Source organism: Corylus avellana, chromosome ca10, assembly GCF_901000735.1.
Source record: "Corylus avellana chromosome ca10, CavTom2PMs-1.0".
NCBI lineage: Eukaryota > Viridiplantae > Streptophyta > Magnoliopsida > Fagales > Betulaceae > Corylus > Corylus avellana.
In genome coordinates, this window is record NC_081550.1 from 3,107,898 (window position 1) to 3,123,367 (window position 15,470).

General features: G+C 35.3%; 3 protein-coding genes and 1 non-coding gene across 5 annotated transcripts; 3 read left to right on the forward strand and 1 right to left on the reverse strand.

Annotated features, from left to right (window-relative positions):
• Nucleotides 1–1,497: 1,497 nt before the first annotated feature.
• LOC132164728 (probable magnesium transporter NIPA4) lies at nt 1,498–6,851 on the forward strand. 2 transcript variants are annotated; one of them, XM_059575283.1, is made up of 9 exons: nt 1,498–1,813; nt 1,891–1,947; nt 2,426–2,516; nt 2,628–2,788; nt 2,878–3,005; nt 3,561–3,698; nt 5,200–5,292; nt 5,888–6,008; nt 6,124–6,851. In XM_059575283.1, the coding sequence occupies exons 1-9, from the start codon at nt 1,684–1,686 to the stop codon at nt 6,252–6,254; spliced, it is 1,050 nt and encodes a 349-aa protein (XP_059431266.1). In that variant the 5' UTR covers nt 1,498–1,683; the 3' UTR covers nt 6,255–6,851. The 2 variants fall into 2 exon arrangements, with proteins under 2 accessions (XP_059431266.1, XP_059431268.1); XM_059575285.1 differs by having other exon boundaries at nt 1,728–1,813; nt 3,553–3,698.
• A 1,259-nt stretch (nt 6,852–8,110) lies between these two features.
• Nucleotides 8,111–11,628, forward strand: LOC132163679 (mitochondrial fission 1 protein A-like). The gene is made up of 5 exons (XM_059574046.1): nt 8,111–8,364; nt 10,495–10,633; nt 10,874–10,995; nt 11,210–11,273; nt 11,370–11,628. Exons 1-5 carry the CDS (start codon nt 8,257–8,259, stop codon nt 11,453–11,455), a joined length of 519 nt encoding a protein of 172 aa, XP_059430029.1. The 5' UTR covers nt 8,111–8,256; the 3' UTR covers nt 11,456–11,628.
• A 506-nt stretch (nt 11,629–12,134) lies between these two features.
• Nucleotides 12,135–12,207, forward strand: TRNAR-ACG (transfer RNA arginine (anticodon ACG)). Its single transcript has one exon. It is a non-coding gene; the product is annotated as a tRNA-Arg (tRNA).
• Nucleotides 12,208–12,543: 336 nt separating this feature from the next.
• Nucleotides 12,544–15,470, reverse strand: LOC132164801 (protein PATRONUS 1-like). The gene is made up of 5 exons (XM_059575365.1): nt 15,318–15,470; nt 14,619–14,729; nt 13,887–14,144; nt 13,151–13,194; nt 12,544–12,857 (listed from the first exon to the last, which is right to left on the reverse strand). Exons 2-5 carry the CDS (start codon nt 14,683–14,685, stop codon nt 12,660–12,662), a joined length of 567 nt encoding a protein of 188 aa, XP_059431348.1. The 5' UTR covers nt 14,686–14,729; nt 15,318–15,470; the 3' UTR covers nt 12,544–12,659.

Here is a 15,470-nt window from a genome sequence, read left to right on the forward strand (position 1 = left end):
ATTTCAGGCCGTTAAGAGTTTCTAATTATCGTAACTGGGACCTCAGTAAATTTCTTTTTACTGAGGTCCCAGTTACGATAATTAAAAACTCGTCTAAATTAAATTTCTTGTTTCCAATTTTTTTTTTTAAGTCGTATATATCCTTTTATCTAATTTTATAATTTGACTTCTCTTTCTTGGTAAATATTGTTCATTAAACAAAATAGGTATTATACATGTTTAGTTTAATGTTATTTAGTAAAATAATATACAACTGATAATGTGATAATGAAGATCAATTCAAACTAATTTGATGACAATTGTATAAGCGTTGTATGGCAGTCATATATAATAATGTATTAAATAGCAGTAATCTTTTATTTATATTGAAAAATGTTTTCGGAAATTTTATAAAAAGTGTAATCATATTCACTAGACTGTTATTCGTCAGACATACAAATTGGAATAGCGTGATATTAAAAATTAATTAATTTTTTATTATTTATTTGCAAATGTTGATCTAATTGCTCGTTTTCATTGAAACATCATCAAATTTTATAAAAGTAGTATGACAAACTAATAAATAATAATACTCTTACAAAAATCATTCTTGAACTTATTGACAGCGTTATAGAGAGTTCATTCTATCAAGATGTAGTGTAAAATTTCATCTTACAGCCTTTAACAAAATTTATGACACATCAAGTAAAAGTATGAAATACAATAGAGATGAAAAAAAATCGTATTTTTAATTAAATCAATACAATAAACATTTTCATCTATTGTATGCCAATGCCATACTGCCCACCACTGAACCCTTTACTCATCTTCGAGCCCTCAACATCGAAATCTCTAAAATCAGCCAAGACGGCGATTCTAGTAGCTTTGTCTATGAAGTATTTTGGTGTTTAAAGCTTATGTGTTTGCTCTTATTCGATAACTCTTAATTTACGCAATGACTTAATTCAAATTATTATCTCTTAGATAATATTATTATTGAACCTAAGATAAAGGAAAATATCATCTCCATCCTCGAACTAGAGTACGATTTTTTGTCTTGGAGAAGATTGTTAACAAAACTAGTCTCAGTCTTTAAGGAATAACTCAATTGGCACGCCTCATAAATGTGAACACTAAATCAAATTATACTTGAACATGAGTGGACTTGCTTTGGCCAATGCACTAGCACCTCGTGGCATGTCATTGGTAAAGAAATTTGGCATTTTCCAGGATGCTTCTTCTCTAGCTCCTATTGGCCAATGATTTACTTATACATACAAACACAACACATGTAGCGTGTACGTGATCCAGCCTACAGTGTCGGGCCAATAAGGTGTGTTTGTTTGTTTGTTTGTATTTCCTTAATTACCATTTTCCAATAAAGAACAAACACATTAATGATTGATCCCACCTCATAGATGACCTCATACATGGGCCGTAGATCATCCACTTTCCTGAGATAGAACGTACCACGTGCGTTGATACATTGTCAAATGGAACTATCGCACTAATTTGATGAAAATTTTGTGGAAATAGAACACGTTTTTTCTGACAGGTGGTTTACACCATAGCTGTTCCCCACTTCATACCGAAAAACAGAGGGATATTCACACCTTGCAAACACGAGGATGATCTGAAAGCTTGTGGTTGGAAGATTTCGATGAGGAAAAGAAGGAAAAGAGAAACGAGAGACGGAGATTCGACATGGGTTTTTCTGAAGACAATATGAAAGGCGTTGTCTTGGCTTTGCTGTCAAGTGGGTTCATAGGGGCAAGCTTCATCATCAAGAAGAAAGGCCTTAGAAAAGCAGCTGCAACTTCTGGTGTCAGAGCTGGTGAATTTTTTTTTTTTTTTTTGGTCTCAATTTTGGGTTTTCTTCAATGGGTGTGTGTTTGATTCTTGAATTTTTAGGTGTTGGTGGTTACTCTTATCTCGTGGAGCCTCTATGGTGGCTGGGCATGATCACAAGTAAGCATTCATCCGTTTTGTTCCCTTAATCGTGCAACGCCGAATTGGTTTGATTTTTTGTGGGTGTTGCTTGCTTAATTTTCTTGTTTGTTTTAGGTCATGCAAATTGTTATTTTCGTATCATTGTAATTAATTAAAAAAAAAAAAAAAAAAACATGCGTGTTTTCGTTGTGGACTCATAATGTGTTATTTGGTTGATTTTCAATTAGTTTTTAAGTTGATAATTGATTACGGTGTCTCACATCGTGCCTGAGTTTGTGCATTGGAAATGTAGTCCTCTTTCAGCTTTTTGGTAGCATGAGGAGTTGATGAGCTGATATTAACCCCTTTTTTTCATATTTGGTTTGGTCATAGCAATAAGCAATTGGTGCTATTAGTCACCGGTTATAGTACACAGATTCTGAACTTCTATTGGCATTTGGTATTGCGCTGACTGGTTGCAGAATGCCTCTCTCTTGTTGTATGATTTCTAATACAGTGATTGTTGGAGAGGTTGCAAACTTTGTTGCCTATGCATTTGCCCCTGCAGTTCTTGTTACTCCTCTTGGCGCATTAAGTATTATTGTCAGGTAATTTTTAGATTGCTTTCAATTTCTTTCTTAGTTTGATGAAATATATTCTTCTAGTGACAACTGGTGTGGTTGATTTTTTCTGATAGTTGATCGAATTTTATGGTGTAGTGCTGTTTTGGCTCACTTTATCTTGAAGGAGAGGTTACACAAGCTTGGTATTTTGGGCTGCGTGATGTGCATTGCAGGTTCTATCATAATTGTGATCCATGCACCACAGGAGCATGCTATTACTTCTGTTCAGGAAATATGGAGCATGGCAACTCAACCAGGTTAGAGTTTACCTGAATGCTTGTATCTTGCTTTTGCACATATATATTACCTTTCGTTGTTGACTTAAAACATTTCCTTTTTTTTTCAGCATTTCTGCTTTATGTGGGCTCTGTAATTGTATTGGTTTTCATTTTGGTCTTCCATTTTGCACCACGATGCGGGCACACGGATGTGTTAGTTTTCACTGGCATCTGTTCTTTGATGGGTTCTCTCTCGGTATATTATTTCAACTATCAATGGTTTTTTTTTCCTGATCAATTACTCTAATGTTAGACATTCTCTCTCTCTCTCTCTCTCTCTCTCTTTTAAATTAAAAATTGTTATCATTTCAAACCACACTACTTCACTTCTGTAATTTCCACGGAAATACAAGATTTGTTTTTATATATTAGGAGTGCGAATTATATCAGAATTGAAGTATGAAATCCTACCTGACTTGAAATGATTGTTAGAAAATATTAGTAGACTTAATTTAATTAAGTGCACTTCCTTGCTATAGTTAGAATATTGACTCCAGCTTGTCTCAATCTGGACGCCGGTGGGGTGATTTGTTTAAAATGAGCCGTTGACCTGTTTTCTTGGTCTGGATAACCTGTGGGAAAGTTCCCCTTAGCTCAACAATGTATGACATCTTCTATGGGGATGTTCATTTTTGAGCTTTTGTATCCCCTATATGCTTAAGTGGTTTCTTGAAATTGAGATTGCAAAATTGTTTATGCATTCCTTTTGTTACCTTTTTTTATATATAAAAATTTTGTCTTAGTTGTGCAGGTGATGAGTGTTAAAGCCCTTGGAACTTCACTAAAATTAACTTTTGAGGGAAAGAATCAGTTAATCTACTCAGAGACGTGGTTTTTCCTGTTGGTTGTGGCTACATGTGTCATCACTCAGATGAATTATCTCAACAAGGTTAGTACTGGGATAGTAGTGTCAGTGTGTTTAATTTAGTCTAGCATAGTTTTAAGAGTTTTACATCTGCAATCTCGTACACATTAAATATTTGGGAAAAACTACCCCTTCCCTTTTTCTTGCTTGCTTGATTTTATTTTTCTTATTTATAATTTTCCCTCTACATTTTCTACATTATCCCAACTAATAATTCAAGAACATAAGCGTACTTGTCTATTGTGATTTCAACATGCTTCTTGACAAGTGGTCTGTCCAAAATCCTGTCAATTTATAGTTAAGAATATTTACTATTTCTTCCTACATTCATTAGGTGCAGTTTTTTTTCCCCTAGCATTTGTTAGAAGAGTTTGTTAGGGTTGAATGAATATGTTAGTGACAAGGGTTTGTTTTAGGGGTATTGTGGTCCATGTATTTAATTTACAATATATATATATATATATATGATTGATGGATAGATAGATTATGAGGTGAGAGAGGCTATGTACGAGTATGAGCCTCCTCTCTCTCTATTTTTCTTTTGGACAGAGTTTTCTTCCAAGCTGGGCTGGAGGAATTTCCAGGCTAGCGATTAGTTATTAGGAGTTCCTTGTTCTCTCTTCTCCTTCTAGTTAGATGTTTTCTTTTGTATACTTCTTTCATTTTAATGACATTTCAATTACTTATAAATTTTTTTTTAAAAAATCTCTTGCTCATCTTTTGTTATAGAATTTGTCTAGCCTGATTGTAACATAAATGTGTAGGACCACATCTTTGTATTTTACAAGCAAAGCATAGCATTTTGCTAGATACGCCAAATTTTGCTATAGAAATAATCGGCCAGTGAACCCAAAATTCATGTTCTAGTATTGCTTTGAGGAGAAGAAGATAATTATTGTAGAATGAGATTTAGTGTTTAATTTTATTTTTGTTGATTGTTGAAATCTAAAAAAAGAAGTTATGTTGGTGTTGTAGAAAGAAGAAAAAGAACATATTCAGATCCTTACAAGGGACACTTTGGGAGTTATTTACTATTGAAAGCTGCCATAAACTTTAGATGAGAAAGCAGGATCATCGATTGTAGTGTTTCCTTCACTATCATTTTTAGTCTAACAGACAGTGTAATTCTTTAGATATTCTAGTTGCAAAATATCCATCTAATGAGTTTTGTAAAATACAAAATTTACCTGTCAATGACTCAATAGAAGGATACTGAAATTTCAGGCTGTTAAAACCATCTTCCAGGTCAAAGAAATGTATTTTTCTTGATATGCTGATGAGGTGAAAGGATATAGATTGTGGTGTTATTTTTATATGAAAATACTTAATTCTCACAAGATTTATCTGTTGATAATTGCGCTCTGTCGAGTGAGTCATCCCTATTTTATCAGTTGTTACATCTTGTCTAAAAGGATGCTTTAATTCTTTAAGTAAATTGAAAAGATTTTAGGAAGTGTCTTGATTCCCAAGCCGTATGTTTTTAGCCAATAATTTCTTCTCTAACAACATCGCTCTTATGTTTCAGGCCCTTGACACATTCAACACTGCCATTGTGTCCCCTATATATTACGTGATGTTCACAACGCTTACGATCCTTGCCAGTGTCATAATGTTTAAGGTAATGTCAAGCTAATGGTGGCATTTTAGATTGGGGCTTCATTTTCAAGTTGGCTTTATTAAGCAGAGAGCAACCATACAAGCCCTCTTATTGAGTCATAAATTTGTGATATGCGATAGTAGATTGAAAAGTCTGTGTCACAACCTTAAATGCAGCATACCACATTAGGTGCTGCAGACGTATCCTGGCTCCCATGTAACAATTTCAGGACTTGCTATGAGCTTTTGTCACAACCCGTTTGTTAGTTGAATTGGGAAAATATCAGGTTTTTGGATTGTTGGGACTTGGGACTGGAAAAAGGTTTAGAAATGACAACTGCAAAAAAGAATATGATACCTTTTGGGCTTGTCCACCCCTGAATTTCAGACTCTGAATCCTAGTTTTAAGGGTCAGTGCATCATGGGAGGAGAGGATTAGAGAAGTGGTTGCTCCCATTGCCAATGTGACAATTGGAAGTAGTAGCTATTCCTAGTTCACTAGGATTTTATAACCGGAGTATCTCTGTGATCACTCTTTATATGTACAAAACCAATAATTTTTTTTACCATAAATCCAATTTGATGAGCACATTGTATGGTGAAAATTATGATTTCAGGACTGGGATGGCCAGAGTGGAGGTACCATAATGACAGAAATATGTGGCTTTATTGTTGTGCTCTCTGGGACCATCTTATTGCACTCAACCAAAGACTTTGAGAGAAGCTCCTCTTTTAGAGGTGTGTAGTAAATTCATCTGCACCCCTTATTATCTGATCCACTCATTTCTGAATCAGATCAGTATATTGAACCTTGACTTTGTCTTTTCATGCATTATTGTTGAAATAACCACAGGTAGTTATGGTCCTGTATCCCCTTCATTGTCTACCCGACTTTGCAGCGGAAATGGGGAATTACTGAAGTGTAATGAGGAAGATGTACCACCTTCCGAGGATATCTGCTTCAGAAGACAAGAATTATATTAGAAGTACTGTATCTGTATGAGATGATTCCATTACTTCAGATTAACAGGCAGAGCAAAACTGAAATTTGAAGAACTCTGAGAAAGTTCCCATCAGATGACTCCCCCCACTCCCAGTTCTGGTCATAACCACACACAGGCAATGATGAAGGGTTGCAGAACTAGTTCAGGTGGTTGTATAGCTGCCTTTGAGAACGGTCGGGATTTCATCATTCTGATGGCTGGTTTGGAGGAATGCATTAACAAATGAGAGCTACTTTCTAGGGTGCATAGTTGTACAGTTTGTCGAGATTGCTGGTTGGTTTGTTCACAATGTCTTTATGGAAGTAAAAGATTGGATCAAGGACCTGAATTCCCACAAGGGAGGCTAAAGTCTTCTTTGTCAAATGTATCTGCATAGTTGGTGAGCTGAGTTCCTTGGTAAAATGAGTGGTTTCTGTATTTATTTATTTTTTTTTTTTTGTTGGAATCTTTCCTGACTTCGACATGAAGGGAATGCTTTTAGTTTTAGAGTATTTTTTCAATTATCTGTAGCCTCTTAAATTGATTGATGTAGAGCTGTACGCTTTAGAGAGTGTGAATGAATGATATTGTTTTTTTTTTTTTTTTTTTTTCAATAAGGGAAAATATTTTGGCCCCTTTTGTTGAGTACTACAAATTAAGGCTCGGAGTAATACTGCTCTTGACACGACTTGTTTTAATTGGCAGATATAAAAAGTTACTTAAAACATGTCACGTCAACCAGTGTAAAATATGTATGATAAATAGGTGTATGAAGAATAGCATTATTTTAGAAAAATATTATTATTTTTTTCCCTTTCAAAGTATAAAACATTGTCGAGCTAGCTCATCCCAAGAAAAACTAACAAAGTTTTCTTTAAAAGAAAAAAAATCCTACATGTGCTTAAAATACATATAATAATCACATGTTTTTATTAAAAATACATTACCTTAATTTAAACACATCAATATTTAATAGACTAAAACTAAAACTTTGTCCCCAAAAACCCGAACAACTAGAATAAGTCCATAATCTTGGACCCTTCCTCGACATACTCTCAAATTCAACTGTGATTTAGTCATTCTCCATGTAAGGGGAATGCTTTGTCATCCATGCCTAGGCCAAGAAGTGTCCCTTTGTGTACTCTAACTTGGATGAAGCCCTGCTACTTTCCTAGCTGCATAAAAAGCCAAGATAGGAGGAAAAAAACAAGAAGGGAGGAATACATTTATTTCAAAACTTGCATCAAATTTCAAATAACCTCAGTCGAGATCTTTTAGATTTTATTGTTCATATTAGATTTTAAATTTAATGATATAAATGGTATCACTAGTAATGTTAGAAACCATCGTTTCTATCTTTCCAAAGTTGATATGAGTTTTAAAATTATTATTGTATCAAAATTCAATAATGATTCATCTCAAATCTATCGCACTTCTTAATTTTAATTACATTGTCAATTGATTTTTTTTAAAATGTGTTTTAATCTGTTTTCAATTTTTTTCAACCTTGGGATTGTCATGAGGTGGCATATTTTTACCTAATTTTTACCTTCATTTGACATGGATAATGTTTCTTAAGACTATCTCAATTAAGATGAATCTGTCTAAAAAATCATATACGAACACATAAAAATGTTTTTTTTTTTGTTTTTTGACATGTCTGCACAAGAGGGAGGAGAGCGGATTCGAACTAATGACTTCCGTTTCATGAAGCGTGGTCCCCAGCCAATTGAAATGAAATTGAGATAATTTATTTTATGATTAAATTTTATTTTGTTTTAATTTTAAAAATTTTAAATTATGTAACATCATATTTACTATATGGTAACGTAGGATATATACAAAAATAACTTAGGCCCTAAGTTAGGTCTTTCGATTCGAGTCCTAATCCCTATTTCTCTCCCCTTTAACACGTTATCTCTTCATCCGTAGGTCAGTATCTAGGAATACACCTCACGGTGTGCGCGGTTTCCTTCGACAGCAGAGCAAATTGTGCAATAGCAATGTCCAAATCCAAAGTGGAAGCCAAGATCGGGAGCTTCTTCAATTCCGTCTCTAACTTCTTCTCCGGCGGCGACCAGATCCCCTGGTGCGACAACGACGTCGTCGTTGTAAGCTCTTTTATCTCTTTAAAAATTAAAATCAACAATATTACAACTCTTAACTAACTTTCATTGCGGAATTTCATCAAACAGTTTGTATTCGCTAATGATTTGGATTTGGATGAATGGTGATTTGGGTCCAACAAATAGTTACCTAATACCTATGTTGTATACTTCAATCGAATAGCCTAAGATTTGGCATAAAAAGTTTGCTCACTGAATTGAAAATGAGATAAGGGTTACCTAAGGTTTTCGATATTGATGGTCATTTGACTCATTTTAGGCCAAACCGACGCAACCAACATGTAGGAGAATGATATTGTTTCCTTAAAGGTTGGCCCAAGTGGTGAAGGCCTTGGTCTTGAGGGTTTGCTCCCTTCAAGGTCCAAGGTTCAACACCTCATGGATGCAAACAATTCCTTGGGGCCACACCCCTTGGTGAAAAGCAAGTGATTTAACCAGTTCAGTGTAGGGGAAACTTCTGAGGGTGTGGTGCACGGGACCGGGGAGGGTGTGGTCCACGGGACCGGGGTTTACTTTACAGGGGTGGGTCCAAAGGGCCCTGCCTTGGAGAGATTCCCCGACATAAAAAAAAAAAAAAAAATTGATCATATCGATGACGTTGTTAAACATGGCATGGATAGCTGTCAAATGGGATAGATTTATATTGAAAATTATCTCTACTTACGATAAGTTTATGTTGGTATAAAGAACAAGAATTAGTTAATGGTATATTTGTAACAAAAAATAGACTTGTATGATAAAGGTAGTCACTTGTGGGATTAGGATGATTTGTTGGCTAAGTCATATATCGTGAACTTCCCTTTCTTGTCTTTCCACAATAAGTTGATAATCGTTTCTGTACTTTCACAGTTTTTTTTGAAAAAAAAAAAAGAATGTGTAAAACTTTCATATATCAACAAAGAGTACAATGCACTCTAACTCTGTTTAGCTAGAAACTCAAGGAAACAACAAGTCTCCTAAACACTTAGCTGTACAGTAAGGAACAACCAAACTATACACCACCTATAAAAGCCATATCTCAAAAACAAACCCTGTACAATCTCAACCCAGCTATAGCAAAAAAGAAACATATACTAGAAGCCACTATACCTACAGCCAACAAAATAACCCAATACACAACAGACCACAAATCTGAAACTCAAACCGGCAGTTAAAGCCAACAGCATCAAAACACAACTACATCTGCAGCAACTACAGAAGCTCCTTACAGACTCAGCATCTCAAGCACCCTCTAGCTATACTCAGCCAACAAGCATCTACCCCAACTCAAAACTATCTACAGAGCACTACACCAAAAAGATACTTAAAACATCAGCAAACCAGCATCAAAGACTGAGCAGCAACACCAGATACTATCCAGAAATCTACTCGGTCTCATCCTTCAAAATACTCCCCAACAGGTCCCAATTAACACGTAAAGCTTCATTTTCTTTACTCGTCTTGAAGCAGCCTTTGGGCAGAACCCGTGTTCTGACTTCCCATTTACTTTCGGCCATCAACTGATGTCCATGTTTAATATTATTTCTCTCCCTCCAAAGGTTGTAAACTGTAGCACTCAATACCAGTCTACACAAGACAGCTTTCAAACCTTTTCCCTTCCAAATTTGTACTTTCACAGTTCTGTACACCCTTTCATACTGACATGTTGCTCTCATGTAATTTTATACAATTTGATTCTTGTACTTTCTTGTTTCTCCTTTTATAGCAGTTTTTGGCAGTTACATATGTGAGAAGTGCTCCAGTGATTATATATGTATTGTGGTAGTTGTCTTTGCCATGTATTATGCAATCCAAATATGTTAATAGGAAGATCCTTGTTGATTCTTGCTGTATGGATTTGGGTCCAGTTAGGGGCTGGCTTCATGGTTGCTCTTTTTAAGCACTATTTAATAGATGGGCCAAAAGTTGATTTGTGCACCATGATACAGGTAGAAGTTGTTGCATTATGTAGAAAATGTTAACAACTGCTTAACATTTTGGTGCACAATTCTGCCTTTTCCTTTGGAATGTATTATTTACAGTGTTTGCCTAATTGCAGTCATATTGGATATCCCTTGTATGATGTTTTTGCTCTGATCTATTCCTTTGTCTTCTTCTGTACTCATGCATCTGCAGGGCTGTGAGAGGGAGGTTGCTGAGGCCCAAAAAGGTTCTTCTGATGAGCTTTTGAACGAATGTATCATGCGTTTATCATGGGCTCTTGTTCACTCAAGACGACCAGAAGATGTACAACGTGGGATCGCAATGCTTGAAGGTGGAAATATATACAAAACCAGGCTCCTCTCTCTCTCTCTCTCTCTCTCTCTCTCTCTCTATGTCTGTGTGTGTGTGTCCCTCTCCTCACCTTGGGCCTCTTAACCAAGAAGTGTGTCCTGCTGAAATGGCTTTGAACATTTGATGTCAGAGTTTAGCAGTGCACCTTCTTATTTTGTTCTATTTATGGCTTTACCGACTAGAATACATTGCTAACTTTTGCAACGCATGTCATTGGCAGCTTCTTTGGCCAGTAATAACAGCCCACTGCAAACGAGAGAGAAGCTATATCTTCTGGCCATTGGGTATTACAGAAGTGGTGATTATTCAAGAAGTATGGATCTCGCGGAGCAGTGTTTAATGGTGTGATCTCTGTTCTCTTGATATGAACTTGTAACTGGCAAACCTATGCTAATGGGCATTTGCTTCATTTACCTCAAGTAGTGTTGTCCTCAATGTCCGACTGCTTTTAATCTATTATTGTTAAAACATTGTAAAACTTAGTACCATGCTTTGAACAATATCTGATTCCAGTAGAGCAACTTCTGAACTTGACTGTTGCATGTTTCTTTTGTAGATCGCACCTGATTGGAGACAGGCACAGACCCTGAAGAAAGCAATTGAAGACCGGATCAAAAAAGGTAACAATCAATCATTATTGTCTTCTTCTCCTTTATTATTGTGTCTGAGTTGAACAAAAGACTAACATTCTTCTCCCCTCTGTGGTGCCAATTCAGATGGTGTCATTGGTATAGGCATTGCTGCAGCTGGAGTTGGATTGATTGCTGGTGGGATTGCAGCAGCTCTGGCTAAGAAGAAGTGATCCAACTCTTTTGAGCTCGATCACCTCTCTGCAAAAGAAACCTCTTATTTGAAAATGTTTGATTATCGAATTCCAATGCCTTGCTATGACATTTTCTTGTGTTAGCCAACTATTGTTTGATGTAACCATACTTTCATGTATACAGAAGATTGTAAGATATAACGTTTCGGGTAGTTTGGTTTTTCTTCTATAAATAGTCATTCTAACTAATTTTTGGGTAATTTTTTTAAAAAAAGGTTAGTTGAAATTAGAAAACAGCAAATGAAAGATTAATTGGACTTACAATTTCAAACTTGAAAACCAATCATCTGACCGACGTCTTAGATAACTACAATGTATGTATATGATAAGTACTAACTAGACACTTGACTAATCCAAAAAGAAAGCGTAATACTATTTATTATATGTTATACGAATGTCATATAATTGAGATAACGTGACAGTAAAAATTAATTATTAATTATATTTTTGTTTTTTATAAGTGCTCATTTTTAATGCTACATCATTTTGTTGTATTAGCAGTTAATTTTTTCTGGAGTTTCAACAGAAGAAAATGCTTTGGAGCAACATACTGATTTCTTCGGCGTTCATGGCCAAAAGTTAGAGTAGTCGGTTGAGAATCTCAATATGTGTTAGTATTAGATTTTAAATTAAATTTTATATTGCCTCATATCAAAAGGACTCCGTGGCCCAATGGATAAGGCGCTGGTCTACGGAACCAGAGATTCTGGGTTCGATCCCCAGCGGAGTCGTTCAAGCTATGTAATTTTTTTTTCTTTTTATCAGTGGATTCAGTGCTTTAGAGCTAGTATTATTCTACAGGCGATTCCACAGGAAGCTCTCTATTACTGCCAAAATCCAGCGGCTCAAATTTGTTGTACTCCACTACTTCTCACCAATGCTCCAATAACGATTAGTTGAAAATAGAACGAAAATTCAAATTATGGCACTAAATTTCTGAATTTTTTTTTTATAATTTTTTTATTTTTACAATTTTTAATTAGCAAGCTATCATCTCTTTGAGCTAGACAAACACAAGCATTCCCTCTATCATCTCACAGGCCACCAATAAACATTCCCTCTTCAAACAATCTAGTTATAGATCTCATAAAAATTGAAAGAATCGTTAGCATGAAATGTGAGATTTGAGTACAAATGTGGGTTACATTTTACGAACAAATAAAATCTAAGAAAGAAATCACATTCAAACACCAATTTCTTGCTTCAGAATGAATTCAACCGCTTCGGATTCCCATGCAAAAGGGGAGGATGGTGGAGAGTCCCAACGAATTGGAGAGCATGGAGGAGAGGTCCATTCTTTTGAAGATGCTAACCAATCAGCAAACTCAGAAATGGGCAATTCTACTGCCTCAGGGTAGCAGCGGGGGCTATCAGGATCAGTCTAGAGCACATATAGAGGATTATGTAAGATAAAAATTATGTAAGAAGAAGCTATGTTTGCAATGATAAATAATAAAATCTCATGAAACCAAGCTATGTTAGTGCCGCATCATCGTAAGGGGAATGATCGTCATTTCAATGAACAAAGGACAAAGGATAACAAAATAATTCATCACTGCATTTTGACTCAAATGAATACAATTATCCAAATCATTGGTTTTGTTAAAGTAGACCTGCCCTTCCATTTTTTATGTTATATCAAAGTAGAGAGATAGGAAATTCAAAAAGAAGCACCTTTGCTTGTTTAGACTCTTGATGTTCAGCAGTAGATAGAGAATCTGCAAAGAAGAAAAGAAAGAATCATGCATGTAAAAACCTTTGCAGCTACCAACAATTTGAGAGTTATACAATAGAAGGGTATCAGATTTAAATTACAAAAGGGAAAAGTGCAAAACCACTAATTCAGTCCAAGGTTTGAAAGTTAAAAGAACAACTATTTTGACGACAATAGAGAGCAAATATTTTTCCAGTGAAACAAACACAGCCTAAAGCAAGCGTTTACAACTTTAGGCAATATGATGCTAGATTATGTCTGCACTGATTCATCTTCCATATTCTTTGCATTCATGATTTTCGGCCTGAAGTCTTTATTACAGAAATCATAACAAACTTAAGAACTTGGAGCATTCATATTTCCAAGGTTAATAATGGTTCCTTCCTAAAGTAGTTAAGCAATATACAAAATACAGAGAAACATGCTTAAATACAAACTAAACCTAATGAAGGATTTGCAAAGAGAGCATTCCAGCTTCTTGGTGAGACCTTCCAAAAGAAAGAAGATTCGAATAACAGTACAAATTTAGATCATCATTTCAAACAGGAAGGAAATTGACAGCCAAATCTAAACATAAGACATCGAGTGGCAAAACAGCAGCACTTACTATGAGGATATATATGCATCTGTGTGTGTGAAAAAGAAGCAATTAAAAAGTTACCATATAACATTGAAATAAAAAGCAAGTATAATTACCATGTCCTGGAAGAACCATGTCCAGGTAAAAAGTATCCATTGCACTTTTTTGTGCCTCAATGCATTTTTTGTGATCATGCAAAAACATTTCCTCAGCTACATTGAGTTCCTCTTTTGGTACATCCTTTTTCCTCGAGGATTCTTCATAATGAAGGGATGCTTTGTTTGTGATGTCATTAAGAGCCCTACGACCTCCAAGCCCTACTCCACCTTTCTTTATAGCTGTTTTCAAACCCTTTGTTTTACCATCAACATCCTCTACAAAAGAAACTAAGTTAGAACAGGTCTATGGCTGACAAAAAGACATTCCGAAGGCCCAATCAACATTGGCTAATGTATTACATGTACAAGTGGAAGGCTAGATGAACTGTCAGCTAAACAAAACTCCAATTTTCATAATGTTCCAATCTTCCCATGGGGTCAATATTCTCTATAATTCTTAGGGTATTATACCATTTAGATTTTCTTAATCACAACCCTTATTTCCAAATAAAATTGTAGGGATTTTGCCCGCATTTTAGTACAATGTGGTGTACTAAAATGATAGACGCTCAGTTGGTAAAAGCGATAAATACTGATACGAAAAAATTTCAATAATTTCATTCGAAAATGATCCTTAGGATTGAAAGAAATCTAGATGATAGAATACCCCAGGAATTCTAGAGGATCCAGACCCCTCCCCATGAGATGACAATCATAACATAAGGATATAATAGAAACATCGAGAATTACTTTTGTGGTGGACATCCAAATTTTCATTTGGAATGATTAGCTGCCCCGGAGTGAAACGGGTTGCCATTGTTTCCTTCTCTTATTGTGAAGATTTGATCTCCGTACTGAGCTCTGGAATAGAAACAATGTCATCAGCAAACAATTGAAAGAAATGGGAATTGGCAATGGATGTTCTATTAGCAAGCAAGGCTTCAACTTATTTAGTGCTCCTTTCTAGACTATCTATAGCATTTCAGTCTCAGCATAAATAAAGATAACAACCACAGTTTAGAACTCATTCTCAAGTTCAGATTCTATAAGACAAACTTATTCCAACCAAACAAATTCATATGAGGCTCAAATCTTGAACCTGGAAATACCTAATCGAGAAAGATAGATAGAATCATAATTTTAATTTTAATTTTTCTTTTTTAAATTACTTTTCCCGGAAACAAATTCCACTGATTTCCGAACCAATTTTCCAAGAAAGAAGAAAAAAAAAATATCGCTCAAAATATCCAAACCATGATGATGATAGATATTAGATCTTCAATATTTTTTTTGATTTCTTTCGGCCATGAAAATTCACAATAATTCAAGGATCAGAAAATTAAATTCACAAATATGATTTACAGAAATTCACGTAATATAATACAAAAACCATAAATCAAATGCCGAAAAAAATTAAGAGAAAAAGGAGATGGAGAAGGAAATCCGTACCTCTTCAGAATCAGAGAAATAAAAATTTGCAGAGGCGCTCGCTCGCTGCTTTTAGAAGTGAAAGTTTGAAATTGGCGGCCAAAAGGCGGACGAGTTTAAAAATGGCGAGGAAGTAAAGGTCTGTTTGGAAAGTTGATTAGTGTGGTTGGCGTT

Excerpts from the sequence above, each read along its gene's own strand:
- LOC132164728 (XM_059575283.1), top strand. The coding sequence starts at position 1,684 with ATGGGTTTTTCTGAAGACAATATGAAAGGCGTTGTCTTGGCTTTGCTG. Across the intron at positions 2,789-2,877 it reads GAGCATGGCAACTCAACCAG|CATTTCTGCTTTATGTGGGC; the intron begins GTTAGAGTTTAC and ends TTTTTTTTTCAG. Across the intron at positions 5,293-5,887 it reads CCAGTGTCATAATGTTTAAG|GACTGGGATGGCCAGAGTGG; the intron begins GTAATGTCAAGC and ends TTATGATTTCAG.
- LOC132163679 (XM_059574046.1), top strand. The coding sequence starts at position 8,257 with ATGTCCAAATCCAAAGTGGAAGCCAAGATCGGGAGCTTCTTCAATTCC. Across the intron at positions 8,365-10,494 it reads GCGACAACGACGTCGTCGTT|GGCTGTGAGAGGGAGGTTGC; the intron begins GTAAGCTCTTTT and ends ATGCATCTGCAG. Across the intron at positions 11,274-11,369 it reads TGAAGACCGGATCAAAAAAG|ATGGTGTCATTGGTATAGGC; the intron begins GTAACAATCAAT and ends GTGCCAATTCAG.
- LOC132164801 (XM_059575365.1), bottom strand. The coding sequence starts at position 14,685 with ATGGCAACCCGTTTCACTCCGGGGCAGCTAATCATTCCAAATGAAAAT. Across the intron at positions 14,145-14,618 it reads TTTGGATGTCCACCACAAAA|AGGATGTTGATGGTAAAACA; the intron begins GTAATTCTCGAT and ends TTTCTTTTGTAG. Across the intron at positions 13,195-13,886 it reads CATGGTTCTTCCAGGACATG|ATTCTCTATCTACTGCTGAA; the intron begins GTAATTATACTT and ends TCTTCTTTGCAG.